The following is a 15600-nucleotide window of genomic DNA, read 5'->3' as shown; positions in this document are numbered from 1 at the left end:
GCTCTCGTTAATTCCCGGACTTCCTTGTATTGTAAGTAGCATTTGTCGTCTGACAGAGATCTGTCCCACCCCCACACAATTTTTTTCCACACTTGATATTTTGTTATACAATCACCTTGCCGGCTCGTATATAAACACACATCGTCTTTCCCTCCAGTCCCTCCTTTGGAACCGGTCGTCACACATATACTTTCGTTCCTTCTTTTCTTCTCTTTCCCTTGCAGTTATTTTGATGTTTATAGTTCATAATGGAGTTTTATCTGCACACCATGTAGTCGTTTAAATTGTATCCGTACGTACTCATATACACACATTGGTTGGTTTGTCGGAACAACGGCGTTGGAGCGAGGTTGGAGTAAGGTGGATGTCAGTCATCTGTATCAAGCAACTTTTTGGCTGGGCTGAAGGGTTCTTGGAATTACTTTAGTTTCAGCTCAGGCATGTACCCTGAGAATGTGTCAGAGCGTTGATGCAGAGAAGCATACACATGCGACTTCGCATACAATGAACAACTTTGAGAACAAGGGATGCTGACATTGCCCAGAGAAAACGAGGACCCAGATGGATTCCGTCCGGTGGAGGTTTTTATCCACCCACTCTCAGGCGGCCGCTTGTCTTGCTGGTGATGTCAAATTGACCATGATGCGGACGGGGGTCTTCGAAGTTCGAACACATGAACACTACTGGATGAATATGGATAAATGGCTCTTGTGATCGCCTGTTATAAGAGCCGTTTATTCAGGAGCTCGAAACTCGAGGGTCCCCATACCTAGATGATGATACAGTATTATCGTACTTCATAGCGCTGATGGATGCAACAAAAAGATTCCTTTGCACGCATTGTATACGCTAATATATTGCCGCAGGGCTATACAAAGCGAAGCACTTTAACTAAATGTATTTATCTGCGATGAATTTGCGTTTTCGGACCCGAATGCACGGGGGCAGTTCTCCGAAACTGTGGGATAGTGGGTTGCTCTGATGTGTTGCCAGTGTGTTGCCGCCTCAGGCTCTCAGACAGAAAGTGCTTGAAAATCGGTGAACCATTGGCGATTCTTTTGGCATATGGAGTTGAAATTGAAAGTGTTTGCAGCGCTTCTTGATGCGTTTGGACGGTTCAGTCGATTGCTGGTTATTGTGCTGGGGTCGGAGACTGAGGTATCGACAATTCAGGACCTGATCCGCAAGGTGCTGGTGGACTCTGTCATACAGTGTGGTTAGGGGATGTGCCTTTAAAAAGATTTTCCGGATATTCAACGGCACAGCTGTCCATGTCACTAACTGCGTGGAGCGACAGGCGCCCGCCCAGAGGGGACGAGTCTAAGTGGCTGGCGTGAACATGTAGATGTCCATCGAACAATCAACAATCATTTTGTTAGACTATACATAACTGATACATTTTTTTAAATACTACATTGGCTGGTCGGATGATTACAACTCCATTCCCGGTTGAGTGTTGGATGACAGACTCGCGGAGAAGACCGTCCGTTCTGACAGTGTAATAAGTATGTTTAGAGGATCAGAATGTCTGTTGCCGCATTGCAAAATAAATATGAAATAGACAGAGATCTTGAGCGATGTGGCGAAGATCGTATATGCACAGGATGGATACGGAAATGAAAAAAGAATGGCTGGCGAAATATATATGTGGTCCACTACTCGGGACAGATGTCGGTTCTATTTTTGTTACGTATGTTGATCTTCCCGGCTACTTGCCGGAATGGAAAGCTTCTTTGAATCATATGATCAAGTGGCCGGGCCAAACTAGTTCAGTGACATGAACCAGTGTGTGACTAGTCAGTCCGATATTAGGAAAATCTTATCTCATCTTGTAAAATGCTTTGCTTACAATTTCTCGACTCCTTTTACTTACCACCGACGGTGCTTACACTTGCCCGGGCAGCCTGTTTCTCCTGCTGAAACTTACCCTCTCTTACCTCTTTTTTTTTCTTTTTTACGGGACTCTACTCTAACTGAAACGGAAAATGTTGAACGGCAGTGGAATTAAGATCTTTTCGGGTGCGAGCAGTCCATTGGCAACTCCGTTGAATGTGTTTTAACCTGACGTGCTTCTCTAGGGACAAGCCATCCAGAGCTTGCCGAGATTATTGCACGACGGTATCTGCCCACCCTACACCAGCACTCATCGTACACCACTCATTGTCATCATGCTGCAGCATCGGTTTACCCCTCTCCAAGGCAGAGATTACACGAAGCGGGATTGGCGAGACGAACGTCAGGATTACCGAGTCTGTCCGCGAGGACGATGTGTACATTATCAATACTGGTTGTGGAGCTGTTAACACCTCTCTTATGGAGCTGTGCATCATGATCCATGCCTGCAAAATTGCCAGCGCAAAACGAATTACGGCTGTCATTCCTCTCTTTCCATATGCGCGGCAAGACAAGAAGGACAAGAGCCGGGCGCCTATTACTGCCAAGCTGGTGGCGAACATGATACAGAAAGCTGGATGTGACCACGTTATCGTGAGTGGAGCTATCTAACGCTAGTGCAGCGGCCCTCGCTGAACGATCGATTGCGTACAACAGACGATGGATCTACACGCTTCTCAGATTCAGGGTTTCTTTGATGTTCCAGTTGACAAGTGAGTGCGCAAACTCTAGCTTCTCAAACTAGTCTTTAATTAAGAACCCGGACCTACAGTGTAAGGAGCTACAGGCTTGGAGGTTGCTGTTGCGGTTGTTGAATGCTAATTGATCGTTTTTTCCCAGCTGTATGCCGAACCATCAGCAATTCTGTACATTAGGACACATTTCAACGTTGAAGATGTGGTAATTGTATCACCAGATGCTGGGGGAGCTAAAAGGTGAGATCACGCGTACAACAAAAGAGCACCAACGCTAACGAGAACGCAGGGCGACCTCGATAGCAGACCGGCTTGGCGTTGACTTTGCATTGTTCCACAAAGAACGCAAAAAAGCGAACGAAGTGTCGCGGATGGTGCTGGTAGGGAATGTCAAGGACAAAATTGCGATCCTGGTAGACGACATGGCGGACACATGCGGGACACTCTGCCTCGCGGCGTCGCACCTGTCTGAGGCGGGGGCGCAGAAGGTGTTTGGATTCGTGACGCACGGGATTCTGAGCGGGAATGCGCTGGCCACGATCGCGGAGAGCAACCTGGAGAAGCTGATCGTGACGAACACGCTGCCGCAGAACGCTAACCAGGCAGCATGCAAGAAAATAGAGGTAATTGACATTGGAAAGGTGCTCGGGGAGGTGATACGACGCAGCCACTATGGGGAGAGTGTGTCCAAGCTGTTCCACGAGGTGCCGTACTAGAGACTAGTAATAGTTTAGTTAAGATTGGGCTCATCAGAAACCAGCACCCTTACGTAATCAATGGGCTTGGCGCCAAGAGCGGCCAAAATCCAGCTCGAAAAAAAAATCAAAAGTTATGTTGACGGAAAATGGTTTCAGACAAAAAGTTTAAAAAAAAAAAATTCATAAATGTGCATATACAATCCTTACTACTAGCCTTTATGCCCACAATAATAGAATTACACCTCAGAGGTCAAATTGTAGTCTCTGGAAGTCCATAATGAGTCTGAGAGGTATTACTTAGGCGTGACTTATTGTCACGTGTGGTCACGTGTACCATTATATAAGCGGCCAAAAGAACATTGTCAAATTTTCGAAAATCTCCCAAACTCGAGAAAACACCATTTCTGACGTGTTAGACTAAAAAAAAAGGAAAAAAATTAAAATCTTTATAACTTCTTGAGATCAAAATTTTTTTGAAAAAAAAAACCACAGATGTGTTCAAAGAAGCATAACCTACATATCTGTGGTTCAAAAATGTAGAATAGTGTGAGTGCAGAAGGGTTGAAAAGGTTCGGAGGTAAGCCAACTTTTGCTTACCTAAGGGGGTGCTGGTTCCTGATGAGCCCAATCTTACAGTTTATAGAGTGTACGAAAGAGACGGAAATACCACGAACTGGCTTGACTCAGATCTGACCCGACCGATTGGCGAGCCGAGCCGCCCAAAAAGGAAATGAGAGTCGAGTCTGGTTGGACTGCCGACAACTCCATCTCTTGTCTTCTTTTTTTCGCTCGAAAGACACCACCACCGCTGCCTCGCCTTTCTTTCTATGTTCGTCTGATATTTCTGCTCCCCGCACCACTGGCCAAATGCAAGGTATGTCGCTTCTCCTCGTCGTCCACACCGTCCTCACCCGCTCCAGATGGCCATCCCCAGCACATCCCAAACGGCCATCCGACGCAGCCACAACACCTCCCGCCCCCGCCCCCACTCCCCCAGCCGACCCAGCACAGGCCACAGCTCAAGGCCCCCATCACCGTCGTCGGCATCCCCAGCGTCTCCGTCCAGGACAACCGTCTCGTTGTCGGCTCATCCCAGAGCAGTGCGTTGCTTCCTCCGTTTCGCGTGTCTCCGTATTGATCATCTCTTCATCCTTTGCAGGGTCGACGCGCTCCTACACGCCCCTCAAGGTTCTCGGTGATGGATCCTTTGGCACCGTCTGGCTCTGCGATTGGCATGGAACTCTCCCTCCGAATACACCTCTCTCGCCCATGCAGTGTGGAGCAGGGGCACGCCCGGACTGGGCGGGGAAGCGGTTGGTGGCAGTCAAGCTCATGAAGAAGAGATGGGAGGGCGGCTGGGACGAGTGTCAGAAGTTGAAGGAGCTTGAGGTGCGTTCCCACAATAGTATCTAAACTCACGTCCTTATTTTCCCCTTTCCAATACCCCAACTCCCAGTCTTTGCGTGCCATTCCTTTCCACCCCAATGTCATTCCCCTGTATGATTTCTTTCTTCTGCCTGATACAAAGGAGCTGTACTTTGTTTTCGAGTCTATGGAGGGCAATTTGTACCATCTCATCAAGGCTCGCAAAGGCCGCCCTCTCGCAGGTGGCCTCGTATCTTCAATATTCCATCAAATCGTGCTCGGGTTGGACCATATCCATACGCACGGCTACTTTCACCGCGATATGAAGCCGGAGAACGTCCTCGTCACTACCACTGGCCTTTTCGATTACACCTCCCTCTCGCCAATTGCGCCGCCGAATGCACCAAAGGAAAAGGATGTCGTTGCAATCATCAAACTCGCCGATTTTGGTCTAGCTCGGGAAACGAAGAGCAAACCGCCTTACACGGAGTATGTTTCAACAAGGTGGTATCGCGCTCCAGAGGTTCTTTTGCTGAGCCGCGACTACTCTAACCCTGTCGATATGTGGGCTTTTGGTACCATTATGGCTGAGCTCGTCAACCTCCGCCCCTTGTTTCCCGGCTCAGATCAGGTCGATCAAGTGGCACGTATATGCGAAATTTTGGGTGATCCATCGGACGCCTACGGAGTTGACATGTTTGGCAGTCGGATTGGAGGTGGTCCATGGGCGAAAGGGAACAAATTGGCAAATGAGATAGGTTTTCAGTTCCCCAAGGCATGTTTCCTCTTCATTTCTAGAGTACTTGATATTTACAAGGTTGCATCTAGGTCGAACCCAAGGACTTCTATGCACTTTTTGCAGAGACAGTACCAAGGTCTCTTATTGACTGCATCAGGGATCTCCTTAGGTATGATCCTGACAAACGCCTGACTAGTCGACAATGTCTCGAGCACCGCTATCTCTTCGAAACTATACCCCGCAACCATATTACCCTTCCCTTCGCAATTCAAGGATCAGTCTCCAATACATCTATTCCCAACATATCAACCTACGTCAATGGCACTCACTCGCAACCCTCCCTTCCAACTCTCTCGCCACAGCATCCACCGTTACCGCCGCATTCGCATTCCAGTCAGAATCTACATCAACCACAGCCCATTATTGATCCCTCCACCACCCATCGCATACCTTACCCTATACCTCCTGCGCCCCAGCCCCAATTCCCCATATTACCCAACCCCCCTATCGTTGTTGCGCATAATGATTACCGACATCCTCCTAATGGTTGGCCCGCTTCGCAAGCCGACTATCCTATGGATGTTTCCACTCAAGAACCGCCTAATCCCCACCAGCATATCAACGGACATACCCATGAGGCGCAAGATTCTGCCATGCTTCAGGACCATACTTCTCCCCCTGCACCCCAACCTCAACATGCATCGAGTGTACAGTCACAACATGGAAACAAATTTGGCAAATTTGTGTCTCTCAAGAAGAACAGCAAGTGGGGTCTTAGTATGTTTGTCGGTGACAAGTCCCATCACAACACCCTTCCTCCTGTGGACGAAACTAGTCCGGCCATCATTTTCCCGTCACGGAAGCGTGCACAGTCGTCAAGTACTGACAGCAAGTCCCTACGCGAATCATCGCCTGTCCGCGAACAGCCAGTCGATCAACGTAACTCGAAGAAGGTTCAGAATATGAACAAGAAAGAGGCTGAACGTCTTCATCGTGAAGCTGAGATGGCGAAACGCGAGTTGGCGAGAATGAATGCGCGAGAACAGGCGCGGAGTGTGTTGATTAAGCGTCAGCAGATGGTGCACCATAACAACCTTACCGATGATCTGGAATGGGTTGGTGGTCCTGATCAGCGTTTGGAGCTCAAGGACTCCAAAGGCAAGCAGCCCTCTTCTGGGCCGGTGCGTCAGCAAGTAACCAACGGAAACGCTGCCCCATCTTCAACGTTGGGTGCTGCCGCAGGCAAGTTTGTCATGCAGCAAAATGATCCTTTGCTGTCACCGCTAGATCGTGATCGTGACCGTGAATGGCGAGGGTCGCAGGAACGCGAGCGTTTCGCCAAAGCTCGGCGGCGAGAATTCGATGACGACCATTCCATGTCATCTTCTGATATGCACAGTGTTAGCCGGATGTCCTCAATATCATTTGCGACTGTGGATAGCGATCCTGGGCCGTCGTCTCGTTTGCGCAACCGGCCGAGTCTGTATAATATTAGTAGAATGACGTCTCGTTCTTCACTACGGACATCGTTTGATGACTTTCCTCCGTCTGCTCGCTCTTCTAATTCGTTTTCACTAGAGGGTCAATTGGCTCATGATTTCCGGACGCAGGCTTCTGTTTCATCTCATTTATCTGGAAGCGTTTCTCCTCCTCCCATTCAATTACTTTCTCTTTCTCCGACTATGTCTCCTCCTTTATCTCCCTCTCCAGCGTGGGTGCAAATTCAACAGCACAAGGAAGGTCTTCTTTCCCGAACGCAATCTCCTCCCTTCGTCGCCGTATCCCCCCGGTACTATACAAATCCAAGCGCTCCTCATAGCCCTCTGGATCTGCATAGTCAACTTCCTCCTCTGCCCGCCAGCCCCTATGGGCACCCACCGAGTTCATACGGAGGGTATCCACCAAGTTCGGGACATACACCCAAATCCGCAAAATCGGCTATAAACCCAATATTCAAAGTGGTGAGTTATAAGTGGGACAGTACGGATGGTCTGGTCCCTGATGACTCCACTCAGCCTCCATTACCCCCACCACCACTACCACCGTTGACGGGTGACGATCGACTGAAACCCTTGCCCCCATTTTCCCAACTGGACGCAGTTGCGGGAGGAGAATACCCTCCGCTCTCTCCTATAGTTTTCACAACCCCAGAAGAAGTTTGAGTTCTTCTGTGGCTAGACACACTCCCTTGATTTATTTTTTTTTCTTCTGTTCCTGTCTTACTTATTTTATTTTTCTCCGGTATCGTTGTTTGTCCTTTTTCGTTCTTCGTTTTATTGCGGTTTTTCTTTTTTTCGTTTTTTGTTCTTGTCCAGCATCATTGTCTTCTGCATACGGCAAACACATCATCCACTCATTTTCTCTGGCTTCTCATCTCAATTTTACCCAGGAGGTTGTATCAGCGGCATACATATAATGAACCATTTGGTACCAACCCGTTTTCGCAATTCTTAATCTGTTATTTACCACTCCCTCCACCGTCGTACCATACTTTACTCTTCGCTAGTTGCACTATCCAAAGCCGGAAGCTACGTATAGTAGTAGACTTGTATTTTTATGCCTTCCGCCCTTGACGAGAACCAAGGATTCTGGGTCGGCTGGATAATCCAAAAATCAAAAAGGATCAAAAACCGTTGGACACGATGCATTGAGTTTTAAGCATTACTATGATTGGTGAATGGTAGGGCGCACGGGAAAGAAGAGTCCCAATACAATTACAACTGACATCTTTGTTGAAGCGAGTCTTATCAGGGTTTCTCGCGGGACTGTCTTGCGGATTCTTAACTTCCTGAAATATTGCAAATAGACAATGGATGGAAAGATGTCTTTTTATGTTGTTTAATAATTCTATTGAGTGCGAAGGACAGCCCGCAGCCTGATGTCTATCAATGATGATGATGGGGATCCTGTTCGAACCGGATGCCGCTGTGCAATTGAAAATAAAGTGAACCAGGTCAGCGTCTGTTCCAGCGTTTATGCATACCGTCCCCGACGCCTATAAAGGCCGAAACGGGACGAAAAACAAAAAAGACACGTACCAATATCTGCAGGTGATAAAGAACACCGGTAGGTGAGGCACCATTCAGTCACTTGGGTCCAAGAAGGCAGAAGACAAAAGGCGTGTACATACCCACATGGACGGGGACCAGGTTGATCCTGTCGGTTGATATGGTCAGTATGCTGCTGGATAGTTCTTTACGCATGACCGGAGAGAATTCACGCGGGATAGAAGCTATCTTGTTTGGGGGTGGACTTACCAGGTTGATGTAGATTTTGGGATGACCCAAGGGTCCTCCTCCTAATTGCCGAGAAGAGAACAAGGCCATGAAGGTCAGCAAGCGGGTTCAATTCCGAGCCAATTCCGGTCCATAGACAGAGACATCGGAACGCGCAAGGAGAAAGAGGAAGAAGACACACCTCCGTCGCAAACCGCTTTTCGTCCCTGCACCAGGCGTATAGGCTCCTTCGCGATAAGTTCCATCGCACTCAGTGGGGCAGGCTGAAATTCCATCGCAGTTTGCTCAAAGCGAGGACCCGAACCAGGTCCAGGACGGGGAGCCTGGTTGGTCGACCAGGTGGTGGGGTAGTTGGGTGCTTGCTGGAGCGTCACGGGTCCTGCCTCTGCGACTTTCTTGACGGACGCCTCGGCAGACTTTACAGCGGGTGTTGTCGAGCTCGATGCATTGCGCGATAGGGTTTTCAGCGCATTGTTGAATCGAGGAAGAGCACGGCGGCCGAGCATGATGTATGGTTATGAACAAAAGTTGCGCAACGATGCGGAACTCTCAGCTTTGGGCTATTTCCTAATTTGGCAGTCGGCAAACCTCATTCAATTTCCACAATTTGATTCGATGGGCTTTCTCATTGAACTTCAACTTTTGTTAGCTAGTAATACAGTGATTGGATTGTTATAAGTACAGATGATTGATACAAAGTTCCAGATATTCTACACTATACAATGTTTATTAGTCCATTTAGTACATTACTGTTGCTCTTTCACAGCCCTCAAAACCCCGGTTTCGACCGATGACATTTAATCCATCTCTTCAACTTGAATGTCATCCTCTGAGTCAAGGTCATCGATATCCATCTCCACGCCTGTACCCTCATGATTAGGCAAAATTGTGAGGCGGTTGTGGGGCCCATCAAAGCGAACACGAACGGTCTCCCCGTCAAGCACTTGGCCAGACAAAATGAGTACCGACAATGGATTGAGAAGTTCACTCTGAATCGCCCTGTTGAGGGGTCGGGCACCGTATGCTGTCGAATAGCCCACAGACATAAGGTAGTTTTTGCTCTCCGAGTCAACGTCGAGCACGATCTTGCGATCCGCCAACCTGTCGTTGACTTCCTTGAGGCGGATATCAACGATCTTGAGGATGTCTTTCTGCGAGAGTGCGCGCTAGAAGAATTATAGTCAGCTTGTGTTAAATAAGACTCCGAGCATCAGAGGAGCACTTACGAAAATAACGATATCATCAATACGATTGATGAACTCCGGTGGGAAGTGCGCTTGGATTGCACCCATAACAAGTGTTCTTGTTTTGGTGTCTACAGGTCCCTGTCCCATCTCATTGAGATACGCAGCACCCAAGTTAGAGGTCATCATGATAACAGTGTTGCGCATGTCGACAACGCGACCTTGACCATCCGTCAGGCGACCGTCATCCAAAACTTGCAGGAACAACGTGACAAATTCGCGACACGCCTTTTCGATCTCGTCAATGAGTATGATGGAATAAGGTTTACGGCGGATGTACTCCGTCAGTTGACCGCCGGCGTCGTATCCAACATATCCTGGTGGAGAACCGATAAGTCTTGAAATTGAATGCTTCTCAGAGTATTCCGAGGCGTCGATACGGATCATAGTATCTGGCGAGTCGAAAAGTACAGTGGCGAGCTGAGACGAACTAGTTAGTACACTCTAGAAGGCAGAAGTCTCAAAAAAACCTTACCGTTTTAGCCATAAGCGTCTTACCCGTTCCCGACGGGCCTGCCATTAGGAAACTGGCAACTGGTCGGTTTGGGTTCGACAAACCACTACGAGACAGTCTGACTGCGTTTGCGACTGCTTTGACTGCATCCTGCTGGCCAACAACACTATCGGAAAGGACCTTCTCCATTCTAAGCAGCTTCTCTTTCTCTGTAGTTACGAGACGCGTAACAGGTATATTGGTCCATTTCGCGACAATGTCCGCAATTTGGTCTGGGGTAACGGTATCGGCTCCTGATCCAGCAGATGCAGCGTCCTCAGCGGCCTTTTTGGCTTCCAGCTTCTCGAGACGAGCTTGAAGATCAGGTAATGCATAGTAGCGAAGATCAGATGCGGTTGCAAGATCGTATCTATAGTAGGAATATGTATTAGTATTTCGGTCAAAGTGGACCACGATGAAAAAAAAATATACCTTCGTTCAGCTTCTTCAACCTTTGCCTTGAGCTCGTCCATCTTGCGCCTGACTTGGTTAATTTCATCTCCTCGCTTCTTCTCATTGTCGTACGCCGCTTTGAGGGGTTGAAGTTGCTCTTCGACGTCCGCAATGGCCTTTTTAGCCAATTGTAACCTCTCTTTACTGGCGGCGTCCTTTTCACGCTCGAGAGCATGAATCTCAACCTCCAGTTCGAGCTTTCTACGTTGCAGCTTGTCGATGGCTTCCGGTTCGGTTTCGCGGGTAACACGAACACTATAAACAAAGGTCAGTCACACGATGTGGATAAACCTATCAGAAAAAACATACCTAGCACAAGCTTCGTCGACAAGATCAATTGCCGAGTCTGGAAGGCGCCTTGATGTTAGATAACGATGGGCCAAAGTCGCTGCTGTGATGAGAGCGCCATCGAGAATGCGAACACCGTGGTGGACTTCATACTTTTCTCGAATTCCACGAAGGATGCTAATCGTCTCCGGCACAGTAGGTTCGTTCACGAGGACTTGAGCGAATCGACGTTCCAGGGCAGGATCGGTTTCGATGTACTTGCGATATTCGGATAAGGTGGTCGCACCGATACATCTGAGTTTTCCTCGGGCAAGAAGAGGTTTGAAAAGATTGCCGGCATCCATGCCTCCACCTTCTGCGCCTCTCCCAGCCATGATGAGATGAAGCTCGTCGATGAAGAGAATGATTCCGGGACCACCATCTTCAGACGCCTTTTCGACTTCGTTCAAGACGGATTTGATTCGTTCTTCGTACTCGCCCTTATATTTGGCGCCAGCCATGAGGGCACCCATGTCGAGAGAGTATAGACGGGCAATTAGACTGGCTGGTACATCACGCTTGACGATTCGCTGGGCTAACCCCTCGGCGATCGCAGTTTTACCGACTCCAGGTTCTCCAATGAGTACAGGGTTATTCTTTGTCCTGTTGAATAAGAGTCAGACATCATCCAAGGTTGAATGTTAAACACCAAATCTCACCTTCGGCACAGAATACGAATGGCACGTCGGATTTCGTTATCGCGACCAATAACAGGATCAATCTTGCCCTCTTCAGCTAAAGCCGTCAGATCCACGGCATATTTCTGCAAAGCATCAAAGCCTTGCTCGGCAGTTTTAGAGTCTACACGTCGGTTGCCGCGAATTTGTTCGATGGCTGTCTTGACGGCAGCTTCGGTGAGGCTATTTTCTTTGAGTACAGTTGCTATTGATGGATCGTGGATCAAAGCAAGAAGAATATGATCCTGGGCAATGTAGGAGTCGTGCATCGTTTTCTGTAGGGAATGGGCTTCGCGAAGGACTTTCATAGAGGCACCTGACAGTGAAGTTTCATCTGGCGGAGGACTTTGAGTAGGAAGTCGGACTATCAATTTCTGCACGCTGCGCTTTACACCAACCTGCAAACGTAGTCAGTTTTCGGTAATATAAACAAAAAGAAAATGGCTTACTGGATCACCACCAGCTCTTGACACTACAGAAGCGAATAGTGGAGCGCCAGAACTAGATGAAGATGGAGGGGCACCAGGCATGGAAGGCTCTGAAGATGATCCCTCATTGAGTAGCACAAAGGCTAAATGAGCAGGATAGACTACAAAACGATGTTAGTAGATTGACGGAAACGAAAAGGACAAACGACATACCTTGAGCATTGGCATAATCTTTGGCAAGCTGAATAGCTTCAGCAAGCGTTTGCTGTGTTTTATCGGTGAATTCCATATTACTCGTCATGATGGAGGATTATAAAGGATAGAATAGTTGATGTTAGGCGAGATGCTCGTCGTCTTATATATACAATGGAGGGCAAGGTGAGGAAGGGGCGAGATGATTGGAGTATGTTCTACTAGTTTCAGTCTCAGTCGAGAATATTCTGGGTAAGATGCGTGTCTGACATCATAGCTCAATTAAGAAGGTGTGTAACAAAATAGAATGAGTGTGAGCCCAGACCTAATCACGCCTTTTTCAAATTGGACCCCGCGCGGAGGGCGGAGGGCTGGTCCGGCAGCGGGGCCGACACGACAACGGCAACAACAACGGCAACGGCATCTCTCGGCAACTGCCAGCCGTCCATTCGCACGTGTCTGTCCCCTTTGGGCCTGCTCCAGTGTCCATTGCACTTGGCAATCCAGCACTGGTACAGCTCGCAAGACGACGTTGCTCGCTCCCATGAAGATCTAACTGCGCTACCTACTACATATTCTCACATAGCCTGGCTTAGGCTTTCAGCTCATATGCTTACCATCACTCACATCTCAATACCACTGGGCATTGTTATTGGACTCCTAGCTTCCTTCGTTCAGTCATTGGGGCTGACTATTCAACGAAAGAGCCATGTTGTCAACCAGTCACTCCCCGAGCACCGACAGCGCGTAGAGCATCGAAGACCGTGTGTGCCTCTTCTCTCCCATTTTGTCTTGTTTTCACGTCTTCGAACTCTACCACAGGTTATGGTTGCTCGGATTCGCCGTATTCATATCTTCCAACGTAATTGGCTCCTTCGTTCAAATCGCCTCTCTTCCTGTAGTGATCCTAGCACCACTGGGAGCAGTATCACTTCTCTGGAACGCTTTCTTTGCCCGTCTGCTCCTCGGAGACGTATTCTCACCATGGATGATCCTTGGCACCATCTTAATTGCAGGTGGTGCTATTTTGATAGCATTCTTTGGTATCGTCCCAGAGCAAACGCGCTCTCTCGAGGATCTCCTGCATCTGTTCCGACGACCAACATTTATTGCATATTTCTCTGTACTGGGAGTCACGGTTTTGATTTGTCTTGTCATCGTGAGTCTTGCCCATGACCGTGATATTATCCATGCATTCTTAAATATGACATAGACCCACCTCACGGAGTACTCGATTTCTCGCAGAATAAAAGCTGAAAGTGTACCGGACTCTCCTACCAATTTCTCCCCTCCGTCGTCTGCAATTCATCTGCCTACACATTCTACCAACACTACCACAGGCCTAACGGAAGCGGTTGACGATAATCTTTTATCTCATGAGCGCACCCCACTTGTTGACCCCAAAGCGCTATCACAATCATCACGATCCAACTCACCTCGGAATGACAGTGACCTTACTGGCCGCTCAATTAACCGCACACGCCTGCTCGTGGCTATATCATATGCTTCATTTTCTGGTATCATATCTGGAATGTGCCTACTGTTCGCCAAAAGCGGTGTTGAGCTCCTATTGCTCACACTGGGAGGCAACAATCAATTCTGGAGGTGGGAGGCTTGGGTCCTTGTCCTTGGATTGATTATATTTGCTGTGCTACAGTTGTGGTATCTACACAAAGCACTTATTCTAGCCGATCCTACATTGGTCTGTCCATGTAAGTAACAAAGTATATCTACGTTTACACTTTCTGACGACCCTTACAGCTGCCTTTTGCTTCTATAATCTATCATCTATTGTCAATGGTCTTGTATACTTCGACCAATTTTCTTTAATACGGCCTTTGTATCTCGGCCTTGTCGCGCTGGGGATTGTTATTCTTCTAGGAGGAGTATGGGTCGTAAGTATCCAGTCCGGAGGTGGAGGTGTCGATGTTGGTCCATGGGTCGAAGAGACCATCAAGTTAACTGGAGAGGACGAAGCATTATACTCAGAACCTACTTACACAGATGCAGATAATGAAGCATCTGAAGTTCACGCACTGTCCGACCAACCCACTGAGACCACACCACCACCTAAACCAGGTGTTGGGCCTGTCCCGATGGAACGAGAAACGCGTTCAGAGTCGTACTTGCCGAACATACAACAACCATCGCTCGTTGGACTGGGTATTGATATGGGATCCCCAGAGTCTACATTGCCTGGGAAAACACAAAGCTCTATCTCAACACCGGACAAGCGAACGATAGTTGATACACAGCTGTATCCTTCTCCACGAACACCGTCTCGTCCAGCGAAGCGGAAACCGACGGCTGATATAAACACCTCTTCATCATCGATACATCATCCACACGCACATGGTCATTCACGCACACAGTCCTACCAGCATGCTCACCATGGGCTGCCCTCCCCTCCTCTCGGAAGCGTTTCTGCTTTGGGTCCAGGATTCCAGATAGGCTTGTCGCCACTTAGTCCTGGGTTCACCATTACACCGCTAGAAAGACGAAGGAGAACGAGTGCTATGGGTGGAGGTGGAAGCACCTCATTTGCTGATGTGGTGTCAGAGGCAATGGCCCGTGAGCAAGGCCGTAGACGGACTGTCAGTGAGGGTGAGGTCACTCGGGAACCAGTTGGTGGTAGTGCTGCTTCTGTTGTTGCTGACGGGGACGCCAACGTTCAACATACGAGGGAAGACTCGAGGAGGGAGGATCTGCGTGTCAGGAATGCTAGCACACGGTGGAAGTGGCTAAAGCATATCTTTGAAGCTAGTGATGATTGAGCATTTACCGGATTTTCACTTTTAACCTACATCGTACATTAGAGTGCATTGCATTTATTCCCCTTGGTTTCTTTCAATTATTTTATTAACATCGTTTTCTAACATCATTTGCGGATGCCCAGTCGCGTGGACAGGGGTCAAAAAGTCAATAATGTGGACCTGTACAGTTCTTGGAACTCGGACATTCTGACATATAGACTTACGGAATTACACAAAAAATTTCCATCAACATTCTTGAATCCTGCAGAAATAAATGTCGGCCTTCTCATCGCTTGGAAGCTAAGGATTGACTGCCCCAAGGGTTGAATTTAGATAGGTGTTATGGCATTAATATTAGACTGCAGTTGTACTTGCGGGCACCCCATCCGTTCTGTAAAAACTGAACG

The 15600-nt window shown here is 48.3% G+C and overlaps 5 protein-coding genes across 5 annotated transcripts; 3 read left to right on the top strand and 2 right to left on the bottom strand.

Moving 5' to 3' along the window:
* Positions 1-1985: 1985 nt before the first annotated feature.
* Positions 1986-3304, top strand: JR316_0001008 (Ribose-phosphate pyrophosphokinase 2; the record flags this gene model as incomplete). Its single annotated transcript, XM_047886821.1, has 6 exons — positions 1986-2019; positions 2079-2118; positions 2178-2487; positions 2551-2598; positions 2734-2828; positions 2878-3304. The coding sequence occupies 6 exons, from the start codon at positions 1986-1988 to the stop codon at positions 3302-3304; spliced, it is 954 nt and encodes a 317-aa protein (XP_047754567.1).
* Positions 3305-4016: 712 nt separating this feature from the next.
* On the top strand, positions 4017-7552 carry JR316_0001007 (putative serine/threonine-protein kinase; the record flags this gene model as incomplete). The annotated part of the gene is made up of 5 exons (XM_047886820.1): positions 4017-4386; positions 4446-4675; positions 4743-5426; positions 5480-7351; positions 7406-7552. The coding sequence occupies 5 exons, from the start codon at positions 4017-4019 to the stop codon at positions 7550-7552; spliced, it is 3303 nt and encodes a 1100-aa protein (XP_047754566.1).
* A 1169-nt stretch (positions 7553-8721) lies between these two features.
* JR316_0001006 (Lactobacillus shifted protein) lies at positions 8722-9132 on the bottom strand (the record flags this gene model as incomplete). Its single annotated transcript, XM_047886819.1, has 1 exon — positions 8722-9132. The coding sequence occupies one exon, from the start codon at positions 9130-9132 to the stop codon at positions 8722-8724; it is 411 nt and encodes a 136-aa protein (XP_047754565.1).
* A 291-nt stretch (positions 9133-9423) lies between these two features.
* JR316_0001005 (Heat shock protein 104) lies at positions 9424-12549 on the bottom strand (the record flags this gene model as incomplete). The annotated part of the gene is made up of 8 exons (XM_047886818.1): positions 9424-9792; positions 9853-10290; positions 10346-10733; positions 10796-11071; positions 11126-11746; positions 11803-12218; positions 12270-12409; positions 12462-12549. 8 exons carry the CDS (start codon positions 12547-12549, stop codon positions 9424-9426), a joined length of 2736 nt encoding a protein of 911 aa, XP_047754564.1.
* A 500-nt stretch (positions 12550-13049) lies between these two features.
* On the top strand, positions 13050-15214 carry JR316_0001004 (uncharacterized protein; the record flags this gene model as incomplete). The annotated part of the gene is made up of 4 exons (XM_047886817.1): positions 13050-13204; positions 13263-13599; positions 13654-14152; positions 14202-15214. 4 exons carry the CDS (start codon positions 13050-13052, stop codon positions 15212-15214), a joined length of 2004 nt encoding a protein of 667 aa, XP_047754563.1.
* Positions 15215-15600: the final 386 nt, after the last annotated feature.

This window comes from Psilocybe cubensis, chromosome 1 (genome assembly GCF_017499595.1).
Source record: "Psilocybe cubensis strain MGC-MH-2018 chromosome 1, whole genome shotgun sequence".
Classification (NCBI taxonomy): Eukaryota; Fungi; Basidiomycota; class Agaricomycetes; order Agaricales; family Agrocybaceae; genus Psilocybe; species Psilocybe cubensis.
Note: the sequence above shows the minus strand (reverse complement) of the source record. Positions and strands in the feature narration are given on the sequence as shown.